This window comes from Eubalaena glacialis, chromosome 12 (assembly GCF_028564815.1).
Source record: "Eubalaena glacialis isolate mEubGla1 chromosome 12, mEubGla1.1.hap2.+ XY, whole genome shotgun sequence".
NCBI classification, from domain to species: Eukaryota; Metazoa; Chordata; class Mammalia; order Artiodactyla; family Balaenidae; genus Eubalaena; species Eubalaena glacialis.
Window position 1 is genome coordinate 18403063 of NC_083727.1, and position 23708 is coordinate 18426770.

Below are 23708 nucleotides of genomic sequence, written 5' to 3' on the forward strand. Positions count from 1 at the left end.
GAATGATGTTTGAGTTTCTCTGGTACAAGAGAGAACCTGGAGGATTTTTACCAGTATGCATTTTTTTATATTTATCTATTGAATAATTATGCTGAAATGTACTTACATATTTATCTACAATTACCTCTTGTTGGGTTATTCCAAATTGCTAGAAATATACACCTATTGAAAGTCTGACTTAGGGTGAAAAGGAGTATTAATTTACTTGGGCTGAATCTTGTTAAAACACATTTGATAGTCATTTAATATAATGAAAGACAATATATCACATGTCGAAGTTATCAAATGTGGCTTATAGTCTTAACATACTGACAAGTGCATTCATATGGCCTTTAGGGAAGGTGAGAAGATCAGAATAGTACTGTATATGGTTGGAGGAAGAACAGTAATAATTAAGAGATATTATAATTCTAAATCATATTCAGAAATAACTCTAGTCCTGTGAGATGGGAAGTACGTATTGCTCCATATTATTTGTTCAATGTTATTCTACCAACGTTCAGCCTTAATATTAGGGGCTAATGATATGAGTGATTCCTGTATTCCATATGTTTTATTAGTGTAATGAGTGTACTTAAATATGAAATTTGAATATTAAGAAAACCAGAAGGTGCATATATTTTAAGAAAAGAAATGATTAACTTGAGCAATATCAGGAAAATGCAATTTTAAAAAGAAAACCTCACAAAAGTTCTATTGGTCCTAGATCTAACAGAATGATAAACTGAAATATGAGGGAGTAAAGTAAAATGCACCTCTCAATTTTTCCCATTCTTAAAATTATTTCTGATGTAGAACTACCTACTCAAGGATCAAAATCTGTCTAAGAACAGTGTTACTTTATGTTAAGAACAATCTTTCCAGTAGAAAGCTGATGAAAATTCTCAGCCAGAATGATTTAATAAATACGTCAGTTAAAATTATGAAGTTAACCTTATTAAATTTTAGCAGTTTCAATCCACTAAAAAAAATAGTAAATTCAGGATCCTCTTAATTGTAAGGAGACTCAAAAAGTAATGTTACTCTGAAATATTAATATATACATAGGTTACATGAGACTAATATACAGATAAGAAAGGACAAATGCTTTATTACAGATATAAAATTATATCTCATATTACTTTGATCAAAAACAAAAACAAATGTAACTAGTCTACAATTATTCTCACTGTCCACAGTCACCATTAGATAATAAGTGTTAAAAATCTTTCATAACATTTAGGTGAACATTATTCATGGATTAGAGCACTATTCTACCAGATGACTCCAGGCATGCTGAGAGCAAAGACAAAACTGTAGATGACGAAACCTTCGATCCAATGGTAAGAAGTAAAATACATTTTCCCAAAAAAGTGTAAATATTAGAAAGCTAAGTAAACAGTTACACGACTCTTAACAGGTAATAGCTGTAGATTTTTATCTAATGCATTTCTTTTCACTTAATGAGAATGCAAAGAATACAGTTATGATTCTAAGAATAAATATGTGACACAAAAGTTCCTTGTAGGTGTGTTTTAAACGCTTATCTATAAAAATTTGACAAGCTGTATTTTTTGTAGAATTATAATTATTAATAAAATAAAAACCAAATTACCAGAAGTTGGAGATTTGCAGCGATCTTCTGGGACTACAGTCCCTTCACTAATATCGCACAGACCTGCTAAAAAACAAAACCAAAACCAAATCACACCACAAGTTTATATAAGTGCAGTTTTACCTCCTATTTACAGTATGTATTTAATGACAGTCCATTTAAAAAAAAACCCAGCAGGTTAGCAGACTATGCTGGCATTGATACTATGCTCATTAGTTTTGAGATAAGAATATAGGAGTATTCTGACATTAAAACATCTCAAACTAACACAGCAGTCATCAGTTAAACAAATAAGAAACAATTTCCAAAAGAGATAATTTGCTATTTTTCAGGGACATTAGATATAACACAGGATTTTGTTTAAAGTTGGCAATTTGAGGGCATATGACATACTTCTTATTGGATTTCACTTGAAGGAGAATAAATACTTGGTAATAAATTTGGTGATTTTTACATCATAAGGACTCTCAACTCAAACCTCAAAGTGGTTTCCCCTAAGTATATCTCAAGTACCTCCCTTAAATATCACTGAATAATAATTAAGAAAATATTTTGTGCTTCCAAGTTTGCAATATTTAAAATACAAGCATACCTTGTTTTACTGCACTGTTCACTTTGCTTGTATTGCATTTTTTTACAAATTGAAGGTTGTGGCAACCCTGCATTGAGAAAGCCTACAAGCACCATTGTTTTCAACAGCGTTTGCTCACTTCGTGTCTCTATGTCACATCTCAGTAATTCTCATAATAATAATAAAAAAGTCTGAAATATTACATTTGTTATGGTGATCTGTGATCGGTGATCTTTGATGTTACTATTTTAATTGTTTTGGGGCACCATGAACCACGCTCATGTAAGACAGCAAACTCAGTTGATAAATGTGTGTGTTCTGACTGCTCCACTGACCCGCCCTTCCCCCATTCCTCTCCCTCTCCTCAGGCCTCCCTATTCCCTGAGACACAATATTGAAAGTAGATCAGTTAATAACCCTAACCCTTTAAATTCAAAATGAGAAATAATTAAGCTTGGTGAGGAAGGCATGTCAAAAGCCCAGACAGGCTCAAAGCTAGGCCTCTTGAGCCAAATAGTTAGCCAAGTTGTGACTGCAAAGGAAAAGTTCTTGAAGGAAGTTAGAAGTGCTACTCTAGTGAACACATGAATGATAAAGTGAAACAGCCTTAATGTTGATATGGAGAAAGTTTCAGTGGTTTGGATAGAAGATCAAATCAGCCACCACATTCCCTTAATCCAAAACCTAATCCAGAGGAAGGCCCTAACTTTCTTCAATTCTATGAAGACTGAGAGAGGTGGGGAAGCTGCAGAAAAGTTTGAAGCTGGCAGAGGTTGGTTCATGACGTTTAAGGAAAGAAGCCATCTCCATAACATAAAAGGGCAGAGTGAAGCAGCAAGGGCTGATGTAAAAGCTGCAGCAAGTTATCCAGAAGATCTAGTAAGATAATTAATGAGGGTGGCTATACCAGACAATAAGATTTTCAATGTAGATGTAACAGCCTTCTGTTGGAAAATGCCATCTAGGACGTGCATACCTAGAGAGGAGAAGTTAATGCCTGGCTTCAAAGCTTCAAAGGACAGGATGACTCTCTTGTTAGGGGTTATGCAGCTGGTGACTTGAAATTGAAGCCAATGCTCATTTACCATTCTGAAGAATCCTAGGAACCTTAAGAATTATGTTAAATCTACTCTGCCTATGCTCTATACATGGAACAACAAAGCCTGGATGACAATACTTCCGTTTATAACATGGTTTATTAAATCTTTTAAGCCCACTGTTGAGATCTACTGTTCAGAAAAAAAGATTCCTTTCAAAATATTACTGCTTATTGACAATGTACCTGGTTACCCAAAAGCTCTGATGGAAATGTACTATGAGATTAATGTTGCTTTCATGGCTGCCAACACAACATCCGTTCTGCAGCTCATGGATCAAGGAGTAATTTCAACTTTCACATCTTATTATATTTCTTAAATAATATTATATATTTTATATATATATATGTATATATATATATTACATATAGTATATTTATGTCATTTTGTAAGGCTATAGCTGCCATAGATAGTGATTCCTCTGATGGATCTGAGCAAAGTCAATTGAAAACCATATAGAAAGGATTCACCATTCTAGATACCATTAAGAACATTTGTGATTCATGGGAAGAGGTCGAAATACCAACATTAACAGGAGTTTGGAAGAAGTTAATTCCAACCCTCATGTTTGACTTTGAGAAGTTCAAGACTTTAGTGGAGGTAACTGCAGATGTGGTGGAAACAGCACGAGAACTAGAATTAGAAAGGGAGTCCAAAGATGGGACCGAATTGTTACAATCTCATGATAAAACTTTAACAGATGAGGAGTTGCTTCTTATGGATGAACAAAGAAACTGGTTTCTTGAGATGAAATCTACCCCTGGTGAAGATGCTGGGAAGATTGTTGAAATGAGAACAAAGGATTTAGAATATTACATAAACTTAGTTGATAAAGTAGCGGCAGGGTTTGAGAGGGTTCGATTGTGAGTAAAATCGTGACAGGAAGAGCCAATCGATGCAGCACACGTCACTGCTGTCTTATTTTAAGAAGTTACCATACCCACCCCAGCCTTCGGCAGCCACCACCCTGACCAGTCAGCAGCCTTCGACACTGAGGCAAGACCCTCCACCAGCAGAAAGGTTATGACCTGCTAAAAGCTCAGATAATGGTTTGTTAGATTTTTTAGCAATGAAGTATTTTAAAATCAAGGTCTGTACATTGTGTTTTTTTAGACATATTGCTACTGAACACTTAACAGACTACAGTATAGTGTAAACATAACTTTTATATGCACTGGAAAACCAAAAAATACATGTGACTCGCTTTTATTGCCATATTTGCTTTAATGTGGTGGTCTGGAATTGAACCTGCAATATCTCCGAGGTATGCCTGTACTGCACATTACTTATCTTCTAGGGCTGTAACTCTTAAAAACTATACTATCACATTTTTAAAAGAGCTCTAAAGAAATACTTTCTTTTCGCATATATATACATGAATCATATAAAACTAATCTATCTTATAGGATGGCCTCAATTCTTAGGAGAAACCCTAGCAAGGTATTTTACGCTATAGACAAAAACTATAAGACATGGCAAAATGCAAAGTAAACCATATGGAAATTAATTTGCTTGGAGATTGAAATGAAAAGAATTCTTCCAAAGTATTTAAAAATTACAAATAAACACACACCAGGAGCTTGGGATAGCTGGGCAACATACAAGAGGCTGCATGTCTAGGCCTCAGAAGTTGTCAGGTATGATATTGAGATATGTGCACGTATGACCAGTATCTGCTTTTCTATTCCTCTGGTAAAATTCATGATGTCACAACCTCTACAGTCCCTAAGAAAGCTCTTACAGTAACATTTAGAGAACACTGAGTACTGAATTGGGTTTATGAGGAGTGTTTTCTATTTTGAACTATATATTATTTGTCTTCATTGGATAGGAAGCTTTTGAATGACAAGTAGTTTTTTTTTTTTCTTTTTAACTTTCATCACACTAAAGATTTTGGAAAAAAAAAATAAAACTAGTCTTTACAGTTCTAAGATGACAGATGTAATTACAGGTATGCATTTATTAATCTCTGACAAAGTATCTGTATATATAAATAAACTTTTTCTTGATAAAACACTAAGATAGCAGGTCTTTAAACAGTAGTGATATATAGAAACAATCTAAATGTCCACTGGTGGATGCACAGACGAAAAAATGAGTTATACATATACAATGGAATATTATTCAGCCATAAAAATGTATGAAATTTTGCCATTTGTGACAATGTGGATGGACCTTGAGGGCATTATGCTAAGTGAAGTAAGTCAGGCAGAGAAAGACAAATACCATATAATCTCACTTATATGTGGAATCTAAAAAGATGGATGGTTGCCAGAGGTGGCGGGGGATGGGAGGAGAAATGGGTGAAGGGGGTCAAAAGGTAGAAACATCCAGTTATAAAATAAATAAGCTATGCAGATGTAATGAATACCATGATGACCACAGTTAATAACACTGTATTGCATATTTGAAAGTTGCTAAGAGAGTAGATCTTAAAAGCTCTTATCACAAGAAAAAAATTTTTTAAACTACGTAAGGTGATGGATGTTAACTAGACTTACTGTGGTAATCATTCTGCACTGTATACAAATATCAAATCATCATATTGTCTACCTGAGACTAATATAACATTACATGTCAATCATACCTCAATTAAGTAAATAAATAAATAGTAGTGATTATATAGTCCAGTATTACAATGAGCCTGGTACTAAATAAAATTTGAAACTTAAAGCCTTTGGTATTTTGTCAACTGCTACTAAACTCTATAAAAATGTAGTATGAGATGTAATTCCCATTCTTAAAATAGCCTAGGAAGAAACATTTAAGAAGCTAAATTAAAGAGTGTGATAGTGATAATTTAATTTAGATATTAAATTATTGAATGAGCTAAAAACCCCTTCCGTGCCTTCCATCTGACTCAGGGTAAAAGCCGAAGTCCAGCTCCACATGACTGGTTGATGTATATGATCCTATGGTATATGACTGTGGTATATATTATGTGACCATGGTGTATCCTCTCTGACTTTATTTCCTCTCCTTCTACGTACTTCCCCATCTCCCTTACTCTCCTTATTTCAGCCACACTTACCGTTCACTGTAACCTTGAACTCACCAGTTACACTGATTCTGAGCCACTGTACTTGCTCTTCTCTGCTTGAAATGTTCTCTCTACAGACATCCTCATGGAAAACAGCTGTCTCCTTTAAACCTTTGCTCAAGATATTTTATTTAGAATGTAATACCCTTGTCACTGATATTTCAAATTCCCCTCATTTAATTATTTTTCCCTTTGGCACTATTATGCAACTTAGTGTACATTACCTATCTTTTAAAACTTCTGTCTTTTCCAGTATAATGTGAGTTCTATGAGGACAGAGATTTTTGTCTGTTTTATTACCTGTAACAGTGCATAGCACATGGTAGGTGCTCAATAAATATTTATTGAATAATTGAATGAATATATATGAAAGGATTTCATAGCATATAATCTAATCCATTTTCTCTGTTGCTGCCAGATTCCCTTCAAGCAATATTCCTAGCAATACAGTTATCTAGGTTTTGCTCAAATGTATCCCAACCCAATTAGCTAGCTGGTAATAAACGACAACTACAAAGTGCTTGACACATTTAACTCTCACTGAAGCCAATCAGGCAGACAGTATTATCCTCATTTTACAGAAGAAGAAACTGAGGCACTGAGTGTTTCAGGTATCTTATTCAGTGACAGGCACCTAATTACATCTAGAGACAGTCAATTTCATTGTCATTGTAATAGATATTTTACTGGCCAGAAGTTCTTGAGTACATTTGGGCCCAAAATTGTTTTCTCTATAGCCTGCTTTAAAAAGAGGAAGAAATACAATATAAATGGATAACTTAAAATCTTCTGTATCTCTCATGCTAGTATATTCAGCAGTTATGTCATATTATTGGCATACCTTAAGTTGTGGTAACAGAACAGCCACTTGAACGCCAACAATATTCCAGTCACAAGATGAGGCACATTACATATGCCCTTTCACTTAATAACTACACTAACTTTATGAGGTGATCACCCCCATTTTGAGGACTCTGAGCCTCAGAGTAGCATCTTCTCTAATGTAACACACATAAAAAGAGGGCTGAGATTTAACACAAATCTGCCTAAACTAACAACGAAACCTCCAAGCATGTTCACATCAACTGCCTGAGCCAGTTTTTTGTTGTGTATACATGTAATTATCTTTATAATCTAAACACAGGACTTAACATTTATTGCTGATAAACTTCATTTCCCTGGTTTAAGCTTATGATTTCTACCTATAATTACCTTTGGGGTTTTTATTCTGCCTTCAAATGTATTAGTTATCCTTTTAACAGCAAAAATAAGCACACCTTCTCTTTCAATTGTTTAAACAGGAAGTTTAATTAACTATTTAAAATGTTCAACAAAGCATAATCATATGTTATTCAGTATTACATATCCACTAACTGAGGCACACTACATCAAATTAGTATCAGGCCACAAACCGACCCACTAGGTACCATGCTTTAATCCAGGAGTTGGCAATGTTTTCTGTGAAGGTCCAGATTGCGTTTTGGGGCCAATTTGTCGCAACTACTCAGCTCTAATATTGAAGCACAAAAGCAGCCATAGATAACACCTAAGCGAATTAGCATGGTGCTGCTCTAATAAAACTGTATTTCAAAAACAGGCAGTGGGCCATGGGCCAGATTTGGCCCGCAGACTGTAGTTTGCTGACTCCTGATTTAATCTTGCAACCATCAAATTGAACTAGGTATTTAGGTCACTTCCACCTGTCTGGTTCACAAAAGTATCATGGAATTCTTTATCAAATACCCAGTTAACTTCAGGAAATATTATGTCAACAGGCTGCCATGAACTATCAATGTAGTTACCAGATTAAAAAAGTAATGCTGATTTTGGAACAACTTACTTTTAGTGAATTCCTGCTGACTTCTATTATTATCTCTATTTTCAATATGCATGTAAGGCATCAACTACTTAGCAAATCATTCTAGAATTCTGACTGACTTGTAAATCAAATTTACTGATTTGTAAAATATTTGACCTTCATCAATTGGGGGTACCATTTACAAATTTTCTTTACAAATTCTCTTGATATCTTTTCATTATTTCTTGGTTTGCCTTATTTGCATAATGTGGCTTAAACTTTAATTTCTCTTTATTATTTTTCATAATTTCCAGAGAGAAAAATCATTCTTAATGGAGAGTTGAGAAACTAAGTGATTTAGTTCTATACTCTATTTTTCAACTATCATTGCAAATCATCCTTAAAGTGGTGTCCTAATCCTTCCTTAACTATGTTTTCACTGTAACCAAACATTTTGTTATATTTCTCATTTTGGGGAATTCAGCCTTAATTCAACACAGTACTTATTGATCTATGCAACATTTTTATCCACCCTTGACTGTATCCCTTATTTCTTATATAGTCTCTTTCATTTCTTATAAGAAACACAAAGACAGAAATTTCAACTAGTACTACTGGGCTATTTCTCTTTTACTGTCTTATCAAAAATATTGACGACTTGACAGTAACTGCAATTGTAGAGCCCAAAACTTCAGTTTTAGAGCCTCCTCTCTATAACTTTTGAAAATATTTTTCCTAAAGTCTAGATACAGCTTTGTGCATCTAATTTCCTTCTTTGTTAAATTCTATATTTATATATTTCCAAGCCTAAGTAAGCACTTTTTCTCATGTGTCTATTACTTTCACATCATTAATTAGATACTATATTCAGAATAGAAATTTCCTTTTTGTGTCCTTCACTGAGTGAAAAAGTGGCCAGTAAAACAAGACGTATACTATCACGTTTCACTTTTAACAGAATTAAGACTATCAGCAGATATACATATAGGTAGTTGAAATGCTTTATCACTACCTGCCCCTGTGACAGTTTCATAATGTTTATTATGAAAATACTGTAGATATTTTATACAGCTATAAAACATTTAAACATAAACAGTAACGTTTTATCTTATAAAATAATTTGAGTGCCATCTTATTCTTTACGAAAATATATTAGCACCTATTAGGTGCAAAAAAAAAAAATCTCTCCATTCATACCGATCTATTACAAAAGATAGAAGGACAATTTCATGGTACTTGGGCTACACTTCAAGAACATATTATAAAATACACACTTTAGCAAAAATATCATTTTCGTATCAATGCAGTTAAAGAATTTTAGTACCAATTATTCTACATTTGATTTTATTTGAAATATAAATAATATGTTTTAGAAGGCACAAATATTCTTAAAATGTTAATGTTTTAAAATAATGTTCTTTTAATTTTTATTTAAAACATAATCCTAAATATTGTTCAAGTGAGCATAACAACAATAAGTAAATATCTTAAACTGATGAAAACTCAAGCAGTTCTCTTGTGCCTAAACATGTTACTCTTCAATACAAAATGAAGCAAATAATAATATGAATAATATTGTAAGGTTTACTACAGAATAAAGTAGCATGCAATGGAATTCAAGAAAAAAAATTTAAAATCACATGGTAGAACTGGTCTCTATCCTTGGATGAATTTAGGTATTTAATTTCTAGTAATTTTATGTAAACTATGATGAGGTACCAACAAGAAAAGAAATTAATTAATTTCAGGAGTAATAAAACTTTTACTACTCCTCTATCAAGACAATGTTTAACTTTCTGACACTAAATGTTAGTTCCTTTGCTTTATAAAGAAACTGGATTGCGACACAAACATTTCAATAGCTGTTTTCATATACATATTATGAGATGAATTTAAATAGTGAGTATATTATTTTCGATATAGGATGCTTTAATAGGCTCTTTTAAAAATAAATGAGAAAAAATAATTTTACAGACAAAATACACTGTCATGACTTTACCGACATGGAATAAATAACTTACTTAAAAAAGAAGAACGGAGTTTTTTCACAGATTCAGAATATAAGCTAGAAACGCCGCACATGCAAGAAGTCACAATCAGCATACCTTAGTGAAGCAATGTAAAGCAGAAGGAAAAAAAAAAAGGAGACAAAGATACTAGAATGGTATGGTTGGGACAACAATTTCTGCTGAAGATAACACATGACAAAATGATCACACAAACAAAAACAGAAAAAAATATTCAACTATCACCAAAATGATAGTAAGGTCTACATCCCATCACCTTTTTCTTTTCTTCTCTCATGAATTATGAAAAGTATTTAGTACCAGCTAATAATGTCCTGAAAGCAACTGAGAAATGAATCTCAGAAAGAATTTTAATTCAGAGAGATTGAGTTAGGAAGTATAGATCAGAGCTTCCCAATGGCATTCTGCAAATGGGTTAGGTTAAGTCTGCCCCAAATGGAGTTCCCCTCAATCCCTGGTCCAGCTGGGCAGGTCCTGGGGAGTCTGGAGCCCAGAGGCCAGTTACTGCTAGAGGCCTCATTAATATATCCCTATATGCCAGAGATCCAATGCCATTTTCTGTCTGTGCCATGAGGTTTGGAAAAAAAAAGGCGAGGAGTACTATTATAAACAGCTAACTATACATGTGTTCCATGAGGAATTAGTATTAAAACATTTAAAATAAGACTAATTACCTAGCAAACACAAACGAATGCTATGGAGAGAATTCTTAATGGATCGGGGCTTGCATTGAATCAAAGCTATCAGAGAACGTTGTATTTCATAGAGTTCAAATTCACTTTTGCATCTACATTTTTTTTTCACATGGGAAATGAGTCCTTTGAATTAAATAGTCAAAACAATAAACTGTTGGTCTCACAATACTAAACAATAAAAGGGACAGAACTGTGAAATTAACTTTTGTTCTGTAATAATGGGATGAATTTTCCTGTCATTATAATTTAGCTAAAGAAGTCTGAAACTGTGGTTCTTTCCCAATGTTAAATAAAATCCTAGAATATTAAAAACAAAAGCATAAGCTAATAACAACACAAAACAAAAAAGAAGGCTGATACAGTTTATACAAACAGATGAAATCAGACAAGCTATCTACCTAATGGAAGTACTTATATTCACAGAAGTAACTCAGCATTTATGCAAAACCTAAAGCTCAGGACTTTTTTCTTCTTACCTCCTGAAGGTTGTCGAGATTTACGAGGAGATCGGGGTTCTCTCCGATAAGGATCACTGGAGCCGCATAATTCAATAGTGCCCAGGTTGAGGAGTACTGCTTTCTGGAGGTAGTCAACCATTGCAATGCCACTACAATTGCCAAAAACTACCCTAGGAATAGTGAAAGAGCAAATATTTTAGCACAGATAAACAGCTACGAGAAAATGTATTGCAGTCTACAGGGCTAAAAAATCATGATGGGTCTTTAAGAAAATTCCTTTTGAAACAAAACACTATTACGGCCATGCAAATACAGGTTACATACGCCTTCTGATGGAACTGTGCAGATCTTCTGTAGATATTAATGATTACAAATTAATAAAGAAAAAATTTGGCATAGGAGTTGAAACTTAACCAGGGACATAAATCTCCACTTTAGGCAATATGACATCTATTTTTCTGACTTAGGGGTATTTTGAACCCCTCAGGGGAAGATATTCCCTTCCACTAGGGAAGTAGGGGATTATACCTTTGGAAAAGTTTTGGTAATCCCTACAGTCAATAAAAAGTAGAGGGCTTCCCTGGTGGCGCAGTGGTTGAGAATCTGCCTGCCATTGCAGGGGACACGGGTTCGAACCCTGGTCTGGGAAGATCCCACATGCCGCGGAGCAACTAGGCCCGTGAGCCACAATTACTGAGCCTGCGTGTCTGGAGCCTGTGCTCTGCAACAAGAGAGGCCGCGATAATGAGAGGCCCGCGCACCGTGATGAAGAGTGGCCCCCACTTGCCGCAACTAGAGAAAGCCCTCGCACAGAAACGAAGACCCACCACAGCCATAAAATAAATAAATAAATAAATAAATAAAAATTAACAACAACAACAACAAAAAAGAATAAAAAGTAGAAAGCATAAATCTTGGAGGCCTCCCTTTGGACTATGCCAAATACCTTTTCAATTGTGAATTGGGAAGTACAAACCAACTATGAATAAAGCAACTATGAATAAAGGAATTTTATTCTTTTAAGATCCCTTAAGCCAGGAATTGAAAGCTAAAATATATAGACGGGCTATATAAGTAAGTAAAACAGGCCAACTAAGGACTGTGGTGAAATGGAGAGTGGACAAGCCATCTAAAGAGGGGAAGCGTCAACTCAGTTCCTGCTGACTACTGCTGACCAGGAATGGAGACATGGGCCAGATAATCAAATTTTTCAATTAAAGCTCTAAATATGGATTTTCACATTAAATAGTGTTGGCAACTAGTTCAAATTTTAAAAATACACAAAAAAGGCTAAACAAAACACAACTGTGAGCCCAATGGGGCATGTGATCAACTGATTTGCAACTTTCTTTGAAACTTTCTATTGGTTCCTTTTCTTATTCCCTGTTTGTTTCTCTTATGGCTGTGGGCAGTAAAATATTAAAAAGGGGAACGTTTGTGTTCATACATTGTGGGGCCCAAATAAAAGACATCAGAGAATACTATCTCAGACTACAGCCAGTCTTAGTTGGGTGCACAACTGCAAGAGATAGAGTAGGTGGTAGTAGCTATAAGGAGGAAGAAGAAAGATGAATGAGTCCCTAGGGCTAGAATCAGGGAAGGAGACAGTGACCTACACATAATAAATAGCTCTGGACTGAACAGTTAGCATGTGGTTTCTCTTATACCACAATGTTAATTTTTATTATTTACAACAACCAGGACATGGAAGCAACCTAAGTGTCCATCGACAGATGAATGGATAAAGAAAATGTGGCATATATATACAATGGAATATTACTCAGCCATAAAAAGAAACGAAATTGAGTTATTTGGAGTGAGGTGGATGGACCTAGAGTCTGTCATACAGAGTGAAGTAAGTCAGCAAGAGAAAAACGAATACCGTATGCTAACACGTATATATGGAATCTAAAAAAAAAAAGAAAAAGAATGGTTCTGAAGAACCTAGGGGCAGGACAGGAATAAAGACGCAGACATAGAGAATGGACTTGAGGACACAGGGAGGGGGAAGGGTAAGCTGGGACGAAGTGAGAGAGTGACATGGATATATATACACTACCAAATGTAAAATAGATAGCTGGTGGGAAGCAGCCACATAGCACAGGGAGATCAGCTTGGCGCTCTGTGTCCACCTAGAGGAGTGGGATAGGGAGGGTGGGAGGGAGACGCAAGAGGGAGGAGAAATGGGGATATATGTATATGTACAGCTGATTCACTTTGTTATACAGCAGAAACTACACACCATTGTAAAGCATTTATACTCCAATAAAGATGTTAAAAAAAAAAAAAGACCCAACACAGCCAAAAATAAATAAATAAATAAATTTATTTATTTATTAAAAAAATAAACCAATCTATCCTATTATAATAAAAACTATGTACTACTAACACTATATACTTGAAGGCATGAATTGATAAATAAAAATACAGCTGTAGTATAGATGAATACTTTACTTAACTATTACTATGCCTTTACAATTTACACAAGTTAACTATGGAAGGAGAAAGAACAAATTATACAGCTATGGTTCAACATTTATAGAATCAGTTTAGAACATAGTCTTCTGGGTTGATGTTGTTAGACCTTCATTATACCAAACATTACAAGGAAATTATGTCTCAGAGTACATCCAGGAGAGGATAGATTCACTGGTCCGTAAGATATTTAACTTGAAATCAGGAAGCAGTATAAGCATATCCATAGTAAATTATTCAAAACAGAACTATGTTCCAAATAAACACTGAGTTTAGTCTGAAATTAAAGTTACACAACATCTTTTTAAGTGATACTATAATAAAGATCATCCGTTCTCTTTTTAAAAATATAAAAATGCATGGAATACGATGAAGAGACCGAGAAACACAGAAATTATACTTACAATCCATAGGAAGAGTTAACTGCCAGACTGGTTATTTGTTGTGGTGGTTCTCCACTCACCCATACCAACTGAATAACTAATTCTGTCTGATAACCTGGAGACTGTTTAAGTGGAGAATTTTTAACTCTGTAAGAAAGGAAAACATGTTACCTGTTAATCCATCTTCAATTATCTTATTAGCCTATGTAATTATAAAGTCATGCATAACTATATAAAAAATAACTTTATATATAAAATTGTAAAATATAAAAAATGTAAAAATCAGAATCCTGTCCTCTAGAATCATTTAGTCTAGTTGGAGATGAAACACCTAGATAAATCACAAAAATAAGAAATTATATGTAAGTTCCACATATAAACTGGGGAGGGAGGGGAGAAGGGGAGAAGTGGGTAGAGAGGGATGAAAGAAGAACAGGGAAGGATGGGGAGAAGAATGAAGAGAAGCAGCCACTTAGGTATTAAGAGGAAAAAAATCAAGTTAGAGAAAAAAATCCAAGTTAGAAAAGTAGGCTTAAAACTTGAAAAAGGTATGGTATAACTAAATGAAAACTGGCCCAAAACATAAGGAGTTAAGGAAAAAGTATAAAAAATGTGAGCAATTTATTTTTGTTTGTATAACCACTTTTACTATTAAAAAAAAATCTTTTTTGACTTTGAGTTGGTAGTAGTTTTGATTGCACAGACTCTTCCCTTAATAACTGCTGCATAGTGTTAAAAAAATTGCTTTTGCAAAAAATATGCCAACAAGATAAAGAAGTAGGAAAACTCATAGTCAAAAATTAACAAGTGTCTAAGTTTGGTCACAGTGGAAGGTGTGTGTAGTAACAGTAAAAAAAAAATCACTATAGCGAGACAGGCCAGGGCCAGACTTTACAGGGTCTTTAAGGTCCAGCTGCAAAGGTTTGATGTTGGTAGAAAGAACTCAGGGCTCTCAAAAAAGCTAGAGTTTGAGTCTTGGTTCTGCCACTTACTAGTCGTCTTCCTGTCTAGAAGTGGGAATAATATTACCTAATCACAGTATGACAGCACTGTGAGTGCCTATGAAAGAGTTTTGTCAATGGTCAGATTATACAAAAGTAATATATTTTCATTATTAAAGAATTAAAAGCCAGTGAAGATTTATAAGAAATATTTTGGAAAGATTAACCGTAGAGGTATGCAAGATGAAGTACAATGAGACCCATGTGGAAGTTCCTGTGATTCTTGTGATGTGAAATAACAAGGTAGATTTCAAACACATGAAGTAAGTCTCAAAAGGGCTTGTAAATTCCATTAAGGTAGACACCTTGCAGTTACTTTTAATACTCCGGCAGAGACAGTACTCAATATTTACTGAATGAATGAATGAGCTGGAGGCTGATTAGAGATAGAGGAGGGGAGAAAAAGAAGACAGTGATTCTAAGTTCCAAAAAAGAAAAAAAAGAGAAAAAAGATGTCAAGATGAAGAGCTAGTTTTAGAGGAAGATGTGGTTAACTTTGAGGTGATGGTAGGATCTTCAAGTGAACTATTCAGCAAACAGTTATACTCACTTATACTGAGTGAGTTCATACAAAACTTATACTGGTTAAACTTGTTATAAGCATGTTAGAGGGAGTGAAGGGGGTGGTTTATAAATGTGAGACTTTCTAAGGAATAAAGTTACCTAGATATAATACCCTGTCATACTTGCAAACTTCAAGTGATTTTGGAAGATAAAATTTTTTTTAAATGTGAGCAATTTATTTGTGTGTGACTACTTTTACTATTAAAAAAAAATCTACTTCTACTTTAAAGTGAGAACATTTTTGATTGCACAGACTCTCTCCAGTAATTGTTCTTGCAAAACATATATAAAGCCTGGTTACTCCAACAATTCTTGGGGCTTCTGCTCTGGAGTGAGTATATAAAGGAAGGACAGCAGGAAGTCTATTCGATGTTCAATCTCCTGACACTAAACTCAGAGAACCTTTTAGATCATTTACTTGGTGCTTCTAGTGAAGAACACCATGACACCAGACTTTTTGCTGTCCTACTTGCTAGACTCACTCTAGGTAAGAAAAGGGTCAGGATGTTGTCCAAATTTCAGAGTAAACGTGAATCACCGAGGGTACCCCTAAAACAAACTGAGTTGCGGTCACATCTGCCTGTGCAAAGTCTTCAAGTTAATACACTCAGAACACTACACTGGCTGATGCAGAAGTTCTGATTTCCCTCAGGGAAACACCCACTGCTTGACTACAGCCATCCATCTTGAAAGACAAAAATAAAGACTGAGTAGCATTTCACCTCCACCAGAGACAGCCTCTGTTGATATAAGCACAGCCTGTAGAGTCTGAGTGTGCTATTTTCTCCCTGTATGAATTAGATAAGGTTCAAGGAAGTGTCTACCCTCCCTCTGGCATATTTAATGTGCACATTAGATTAGATTCTCAAGAGCAGGAACAGGCATTCGGGGATAATTTTAGAAGTGCATATATGGGCACATTTAAGATGTAAGTGATGAAGACACACAGAAGTCATGGAATTCTTATTTTACTTAGTATGAAGGAACAAAAAAGTTCTTAAGCAAAAATAAGTCAAACTTGCTGAAAAATCCCCAACTGGTAAAAAATTAGAAACCGAATCAAGAAATGATGAAATATGTTAGATTTTAAAAATACAAAATGGGGGTTGGGTGGGCGTTACGTTTAATGTCTACAATGGTTATATGCAAGTTACCATTTTAATGTTTTTAATATATACAAATTAATTTGTTTACTTTTTAAAGATAAAGGGTTGAACTTTTATAAAAAGCTCTGTAATTTGTACAAATGTATTTTAAATGTCAAAATAATGTTTGGAGGCTTTGCAGTTTCAAAATAATTTGTAGGTTTGGACTAATACCCTGCAAAAGCACAACTAAAATACTTAAATAAAACCAAACTTTTATTGGTAAAAGAAGTAAATTGAATAGCTGCTTTTAAAATGTTTCTTCAGAAAAACCATTACGTAAAGGGAGGGATGGAGTGGGAGGCTGGGGTTAGCAGATGTAAGCTCTTCTATATAGAATGGATAAACAACAGGGTCCTACTGTATAGTACAGGGAACTATATTCAATATCCTATGATAAACCATAATGGAAAAACATATTAAAAAAAGAATATATATATATGTATGTATAACTGAATCATTTTGCCATACAGCAGAAATTAACACAACATTGTAAATCAACTAGACTTCAATAGAAAAAAAAAAAAAACAACTCCCCAACCCAATTATGTACAAAAACATTTTGTATAAAAACAAACAAAAAAAAATCTAAGTATTAGTTATTTTCACATCAATTTAGCTATATTTCTGACTTTTAAAAATTGGCTTTTGAGATTGTGGACTAAAACAATGTGAAGTTAATAAATAACTGCATTAACCTGAAAACTATTAAAATGGTTAAAAAAAAGAAATATAACTCAAATTGCCTATGATTTAAAAAAGTCACTAGTGAATGTGTGGATTTTAGACAAAAATCTCAAACTTGTTACCAGAAATACGTTACCAAAATAAACCTCAAAGACCGATTGTACTTTATATGCTTATAAAAATTAAATTGACAAAAAGCAGAAGTACACATTAAAATCAGAAGACATGGCATTAACAAAAATTTTACAAATTTAAGTTTAAAGTAAAGTAGTACAGAGTAAGTAACAAAAGGGAAAGATGTAGAATTCTTTTATTACCAAGTCTCATTCTATCTAAACATATGCCAGACTGTAGCAGAAAGGAGGTGTGTGTATATATACCTGAGAGAGAAAGGAAGGGGAAGGGGAAGGGGAAGGGGAAGGGGAAAGGGGATGGGAAGGGGAAGGGGGGAGAGAGGGAGGAGAAACTTGAGACCTTTCTGAGAATGTACTGATAGGTGCTTAACCTCAATGCTTATATTCGTTAGGTCAGATCAGTCTCTCATCCTTGGCGTTACTGACATTCTGAACCGGGTCATTCTTTGTCGCGGGGCACTGTCTTGCGCACCGTAGGATGTTTTGCATCATCCCTGGCCTCTACACACTAGATGCCAGTAGCACCCCTTCTTCCCATTGTGACAAATAATATCTCCAGACATTGCCAAACACACTCTGAAGAGCAAAATCATCCCCGTTTGAGAACCACTGGCATAGAACACACAATCTCAAATTCATGTAAACGTATAAAGAAGATTTAAAAAAAAAAAAAAACTCTACTTTTCTATAGATTTATATCACAAGTGATTGTCACATAAACCAATCTGCCTTATCTCTGGGGTGAATGCAGTTTTGATTACACGGATATTCTCCACAGGAACTGCTGAACCATTCACCAATAAAAGATTCTAGCAGATCTAAAGCCAAAACAGTATAAAGCCCGGTTCTGTTAACAAATGCAAACTGTCTTTCTCACCACCGGCCCCAGCTTGAACCTACTACAGCCTGGCTTCTGTCTCCCACTCTTGTACTGAATCTCTGACGTTTTCCACGACCAGTTTTCAGTAACTGCCCTAAGCGACTTCTCCGTAAATGTAATACTTTTAATAAGTCTTCATGAACTCCTTCAATGATTTTAATTCTTTCCTCTTTTCTTTCTGTGCCATATTTAAGGCACGTATGCTTAACAAAATTTAACCACTCAATAATATAAATTGGACAGAAAAAAAGGAAAAATAAACTTTGTCCAATTTATTCCTGTAAAAAAGCAAAATGTATTCAAATCTGGATTTCCACAATAAAGGCATTCAAATAATGATACTGTGATGCTAGAGAAGATTCAGCAAAAGACAAGAAAATGATTACCCAACAACTGAATCTCTAAAGACTGAAAAAACAGAATTTTTCAGAGTGGAAGAAAGCAGCCTAAATATACATTTGATCCACATATAAATCCAGACTAAAAAACAATGACGGATTTAGAAGACGAAGCTTTATATAGAGGAAAGATCCATGCTCATCTACCAGTATGTTTAGACATCAAATCTTAGTACTTTAAGGATAAAATCATGGAATGGAATCATATTCCTCTTGGTGCCACAGAAAAAAGGAGTTGAATTAACCACGGCGAAACATAAAAAGAGATGTGGTTACGTCATTTTACTCCATCACAGGGAGATGTTACTTCACTTTACGAATGCTTACAATTTATCTAAATTAAAAGATAACTTCCAAAACACCTGTATTTTGAGATAACTTACTTCAAACAAGGGACGTTATCACGAAGCCCATCAGATGAAGTGCTACTGGTAGAAGGATGAGACTGAGGAGGAACGGGCTGAGGATTGGCACTCCCAACTGGTGTCGGCAAAGGTGGTGCTTGTTCACCCTCTGGAGATTCCCCATCACTTATCTCATATAACAATCGAACTTCAAGCATCTGTTGTAAAAGTAAAAAGTTTACCCTCTCCTAATAATTACTGTTCATTTTATTACAGTTTATACATATACACACGTACACTACAGTGGAAAGAACATTATTAAAGGAAAAATTTAGTGAGATTTCTAAAAGTAAGGATTTAGCAAAGATAAAAAATGTTCCTGACTCAGCTTTTTAAAAATGATCGTGTATATGTGTGCAAGTACACGCACACATGCATTACGATTTTAGAATTTATGGCACTCCTGTTAATACTAAATTAGAGTATGCTCATACTTATATTAGCTTTCCTTAAATGAAACAGAATATATTTAAAGATTTAAATGTTCAGTAAGAAGATATACAAAGAAATATGACTTTTTGTCACAGAAGATAGATGGCAATGTAAATACTGAGGTGTTTTAAAACTGACTGCAAAGAACCTCCTAAATAATTCTAAAACTTTAAGATGTCAGACATCTGACATTGCAACTAATTAAGAGACTACTACCGGAATGACTTCTGTAATCACTTCTTGTTTGCTGAATCTATAAATAATGACATGAGCTGAAACTCCAGCTATGCACAACATTCGACTTTCTGGACACCAGGAGATGATCTGAATGGCATACGGATCTTCATCTACAATGTCTGTGTTTGGCTTGTCATCTTTATTTCTTGACTTTTCAAATACTTTAGACGTCTTTAATTTATATAATACTTGTAGATTTACTAAAAAAAAAAAAAGATAAAATATGATATCTTAATATAAAAAGAATAAATATCAGGTAATATTTAATCAGTCATACCACGTAAGGAAAATAAACTATATTTTTTGAACCACAGTTTTATTCCTAGGTCTACATTTCTCTACTATTCTTTTACATAATGCATTCACTGTACTCACTGACCAAAAAAGGTGTACTCATTGTATTCATTAAAAAGAAAAAAAATTTTAATTCATCATAATGGTGACTTATCTGAAAAAAAAATGAGTAACAAAAAGATTTTGTTAAAAAAATTGCATAAATATAATAAAAATAATAAGGCACATATTTTGCTTTACAGATTTATTTTCTACATATTTTCTCTCTGAAGGGTACCAATATTATCTAACACTTCTACATGATGAAACATAATATACCCTGAGTTAACTGGATTCTAATTGCAAACATTATTCATTCAAAGCATTCTTTCCTTTTTTGCTAATGTAGCGACCATATATATTTCTCAAAGACAACACAAACTTCTGTGACATAAGTTTAGAATCAGGCATTAAAATTTTTCAGATTTCTGTTGATTTGAAACATATTCCTGCTTTTCCTATCTCTGAGTTAGGAAGAGAAGGTTTGAAGAAATACTGAAGAAAGGACTTGGGTATTTCTGCTGAAAATTATTCTTGACTTACTAATTAACATCCTTAAAATGTCTTTATCTATTATAAATTCTAAACTCATATACTTGATAAAGCAGGTATTAAATTTATAGTCTCTAAATTTCAAATTAAATGTTGGTTATGCAATCATTACAAAACAGGCTATATAAAAGCAATGATTGTAGAGCATGTAACAAACACGATTCAGAATACTTACTCGCAGAAGCATCCCAGAACTTAACTGACCCATCAGCGTGCCTGTGAAAAGCAAGTGAGTTAAGAATGTGTTGAAGAAAAAAAATTACATTATTTCTCTCTTTGAAGTTAAATATATTGTTACTTAAAAAGACAGTCACCGAAATGAGGAAAAAGGTAAAATTTAGGGTAAACTGGCAGGTTCTATACAATAACTTATTTCTTATTATGTTACTGCAAGCACTACCTGCCCAATTAATTTTCATGTAGTCTTAATCATATTTAGTTATTATTGATTCATTAGGTGAAAATGGACTTTTACTTACCCTGTAATAATTATTTCTGAGTAGCTTTGTGCACCCAAGCCCCAATTGCCTCCATTAATGGGCCATTCCTATAAGAAAAGATTATTGTACAAAGCAATTTCCAAGGATACTATATATCTTCATAATACATCTATGACAAGAGTAAACAACATACTTCTTATTCAAAAAGGATTTTAATTTCTCTAGAAAAGGTATCATTATCAACCACTCCGAGGTGATAAATATAAAATGCTGAAATGTAACAGTAATTACTAAAACTCATGTTCAGTACCTTTTTGCTGTAACCTTGACGTTTCTGTCTAGCTCCAACAGAATAAAGTGCAGGAATAAGGTCCACAGGACAATCAGCAAAATATTCGCAACATGTAACAGGGGATTCATGTATACTCAAAGGGTAGGGATTTTCAAATATAGGATATCTTTAACAACAGGAAAAGAAAAATATTAACTTAATGAATTATTACCTGTGATTAATACAACAATGAAAACTTAAAAAAATATTTAAACTTATTTAATAATAAGTTATCCTTTGTTCCACATGGTCTTGTTATTTTCAAGAAGAAAAAAAAATTCATTATTACAGGTAGCATACACTAAGTTGATGTGAATTTAGGAATGCCTTAAAGTAAGGTAAATAATACTGTTCACTTACACTTTAGGGTTTCCCTATCTCAGTACTATTCCCATTTTGGATCAGATAATTTATTACGGGGACTGTCCCGTGCATTGTGGATGTTTAGCAGGATCCCTGTCCTCTACCACTAGATGCCAGTAGCTCCCCTCCCCTCAACAGAAGATGTCTACACAGACATTGCCAAATATCTCTTGGGGGGCAAAATTGCCTCCATTCGAGAAACACTGAAATACTGAATGGGTAAACTCATTTAAAACCATATTAAATGATTATCTCTCAGGAAATACAAGTAAGTAATACAATGTTCTTCCATTCAAAAAATTTATAAGTAAACATACTATCATCTACGAACAAGCAGAATATGGGAAATACCACAAAAAGTTGCAAGGGAGCTATGGTGAGAATTTATAGATCAGATATGATACATCTGGTTAAGAGAGAATAAGAAAAGCTTGAAGAGGCTGCCTTTGAGAGTTATGTGGATTTTTGATGGCAGTGAAGCAAGTGGAATGTTTCAGCTGTTGGGAGCTACATAAGAAAAGACATGGAAGTGTGGTGTTTGTTTAATACACCATTCAGTTTTTCTAGTGAACAGGCACCAGGTTGGAAATGTACCCTTAATTCCGTCAGTGTAGAGTAGCAGGCTGAGAAACTGTTTTTACACAAAAAACCAATAGAGAACTATAGTGGTTTAAAGAAAAGAGTAACAAGATTGGGGTTGCATGTAAAATTACCTGACAATGTTCATGACACACGGCAACAGAAAGTGAATATGGGTGGAGAGACTACAAGAGTTTATCTGGAGGAAAGCTGTGATGGGGATGAATTTTGGACATATCTGATTTTGTGTGCCCCCAGAGTATCCAAGTATTGAGTTGAATCATATGAAATTTCAGAAATTCAACAAATTTTGACTTCAACAAGAAATTTCTATGAGTAACATAACAGAGAAATTTGGCAGGTAATGAGAAATGTTTATCTGTAGTTACAAATACAGGTCCAGGTTATGGATATAAATGTAGCATTTTCAAAGAAATGAAACAGCCAATCCTATGCTAAAAAGACTTTTTTTCACCACACACTAAAGTAATTGCTCACCAAATTTTATTTCTTACCCATTTTGTGCAAGGTCTATAAGTACTAAATCCTTTTCTAGTAGAACAACCACAGCATATGGTTCTTGAAAATCTGGAATAGGAAAGCAATGCATGAACAATAGTTTTAAATATGCGAGAGGACAGCAAATGAGATAACAAACATTTCTTGCTTAGTTTTTATTTTACCTCATTCTCTCAAGTATTTAACATTCTGATATTATACTTCATACAACGCAAGGCCAGTATGTTTTAAATGAGATAAATCTATATAATACCCCATAAAAAATTATTTATTCTGTAAAGATGAATTAGACAAGAAGCTCACAGTACCTTCCATGGTATTGCAAAGTCCAAGGCAGGACATGAACAACAAACCCCAAATTTAAATCTGAATATCCATAAGAACAACTCATACTGGATCTCATAGGAACCTACTAGAGTACTACTATAATATTATAATCTCTTTCTTGGGTATTTTCTATGTGCATGTTAACTATAAAATGCATTACATATTTATATCTCAATTAGCTTCAAATAAAGTAAAAAAAGACCCAGCTAAATTCCTCTTGAAATAATAACATGCCAGTTGTAAT

The 23708-nt window shown here is 34.1% G+C and overlaps 1 protein-coding gene across 4 annotated transcripts in view; it reads right to left on the reverse strand.

Moving 5' to 3' along the window:
• Positions 1–23708, reverse strand: part of STXBP5 (syntaxin binding protein 5) — a 169079-nt gene that overhangs the window by 45372 nt on the left and 99999 nt on the right. For 2 of the 4 annotated variants that reach the window (XM_061206751.1, XM_061206750.1), the window contains exons 11-19: positions 23134–23206; positions 21656–21803; positions 21385–21452; positions 21081–21121; positions 20000–20220; positions 19331–19509; positions 14160–14285; positions 11299–11450; positions 1595–1660 (exon numbers count right to left, since the gene is read on the reverse strand). In XM_061206751.1, coding sequence (XP_061062734.1) covers positions 1595–1660; positions 11299–11450; positions 14160–14285; positions 19331–19509; positions 20000–20220; positions 21081–21121; positions 21385–21452; positions 21656–21803; positions 23134–23206 — 1074 coding nt within the window. Of the gene's footprint in view, positions 1–1594; positions 1661–10121; positions 10206–11298; positions 11451–14159; positions 14286–19330; positions 19510–19999; positions 20221–21080; positions 21122–21384; positions 21453–21655; positions 21804–23133; positions 23207–23708 lie in introns of all 4 variants that reach the window. The other 2 variants (XM_061206753.1, XM_061206752.1) reach the window with 2 other exon arrangements.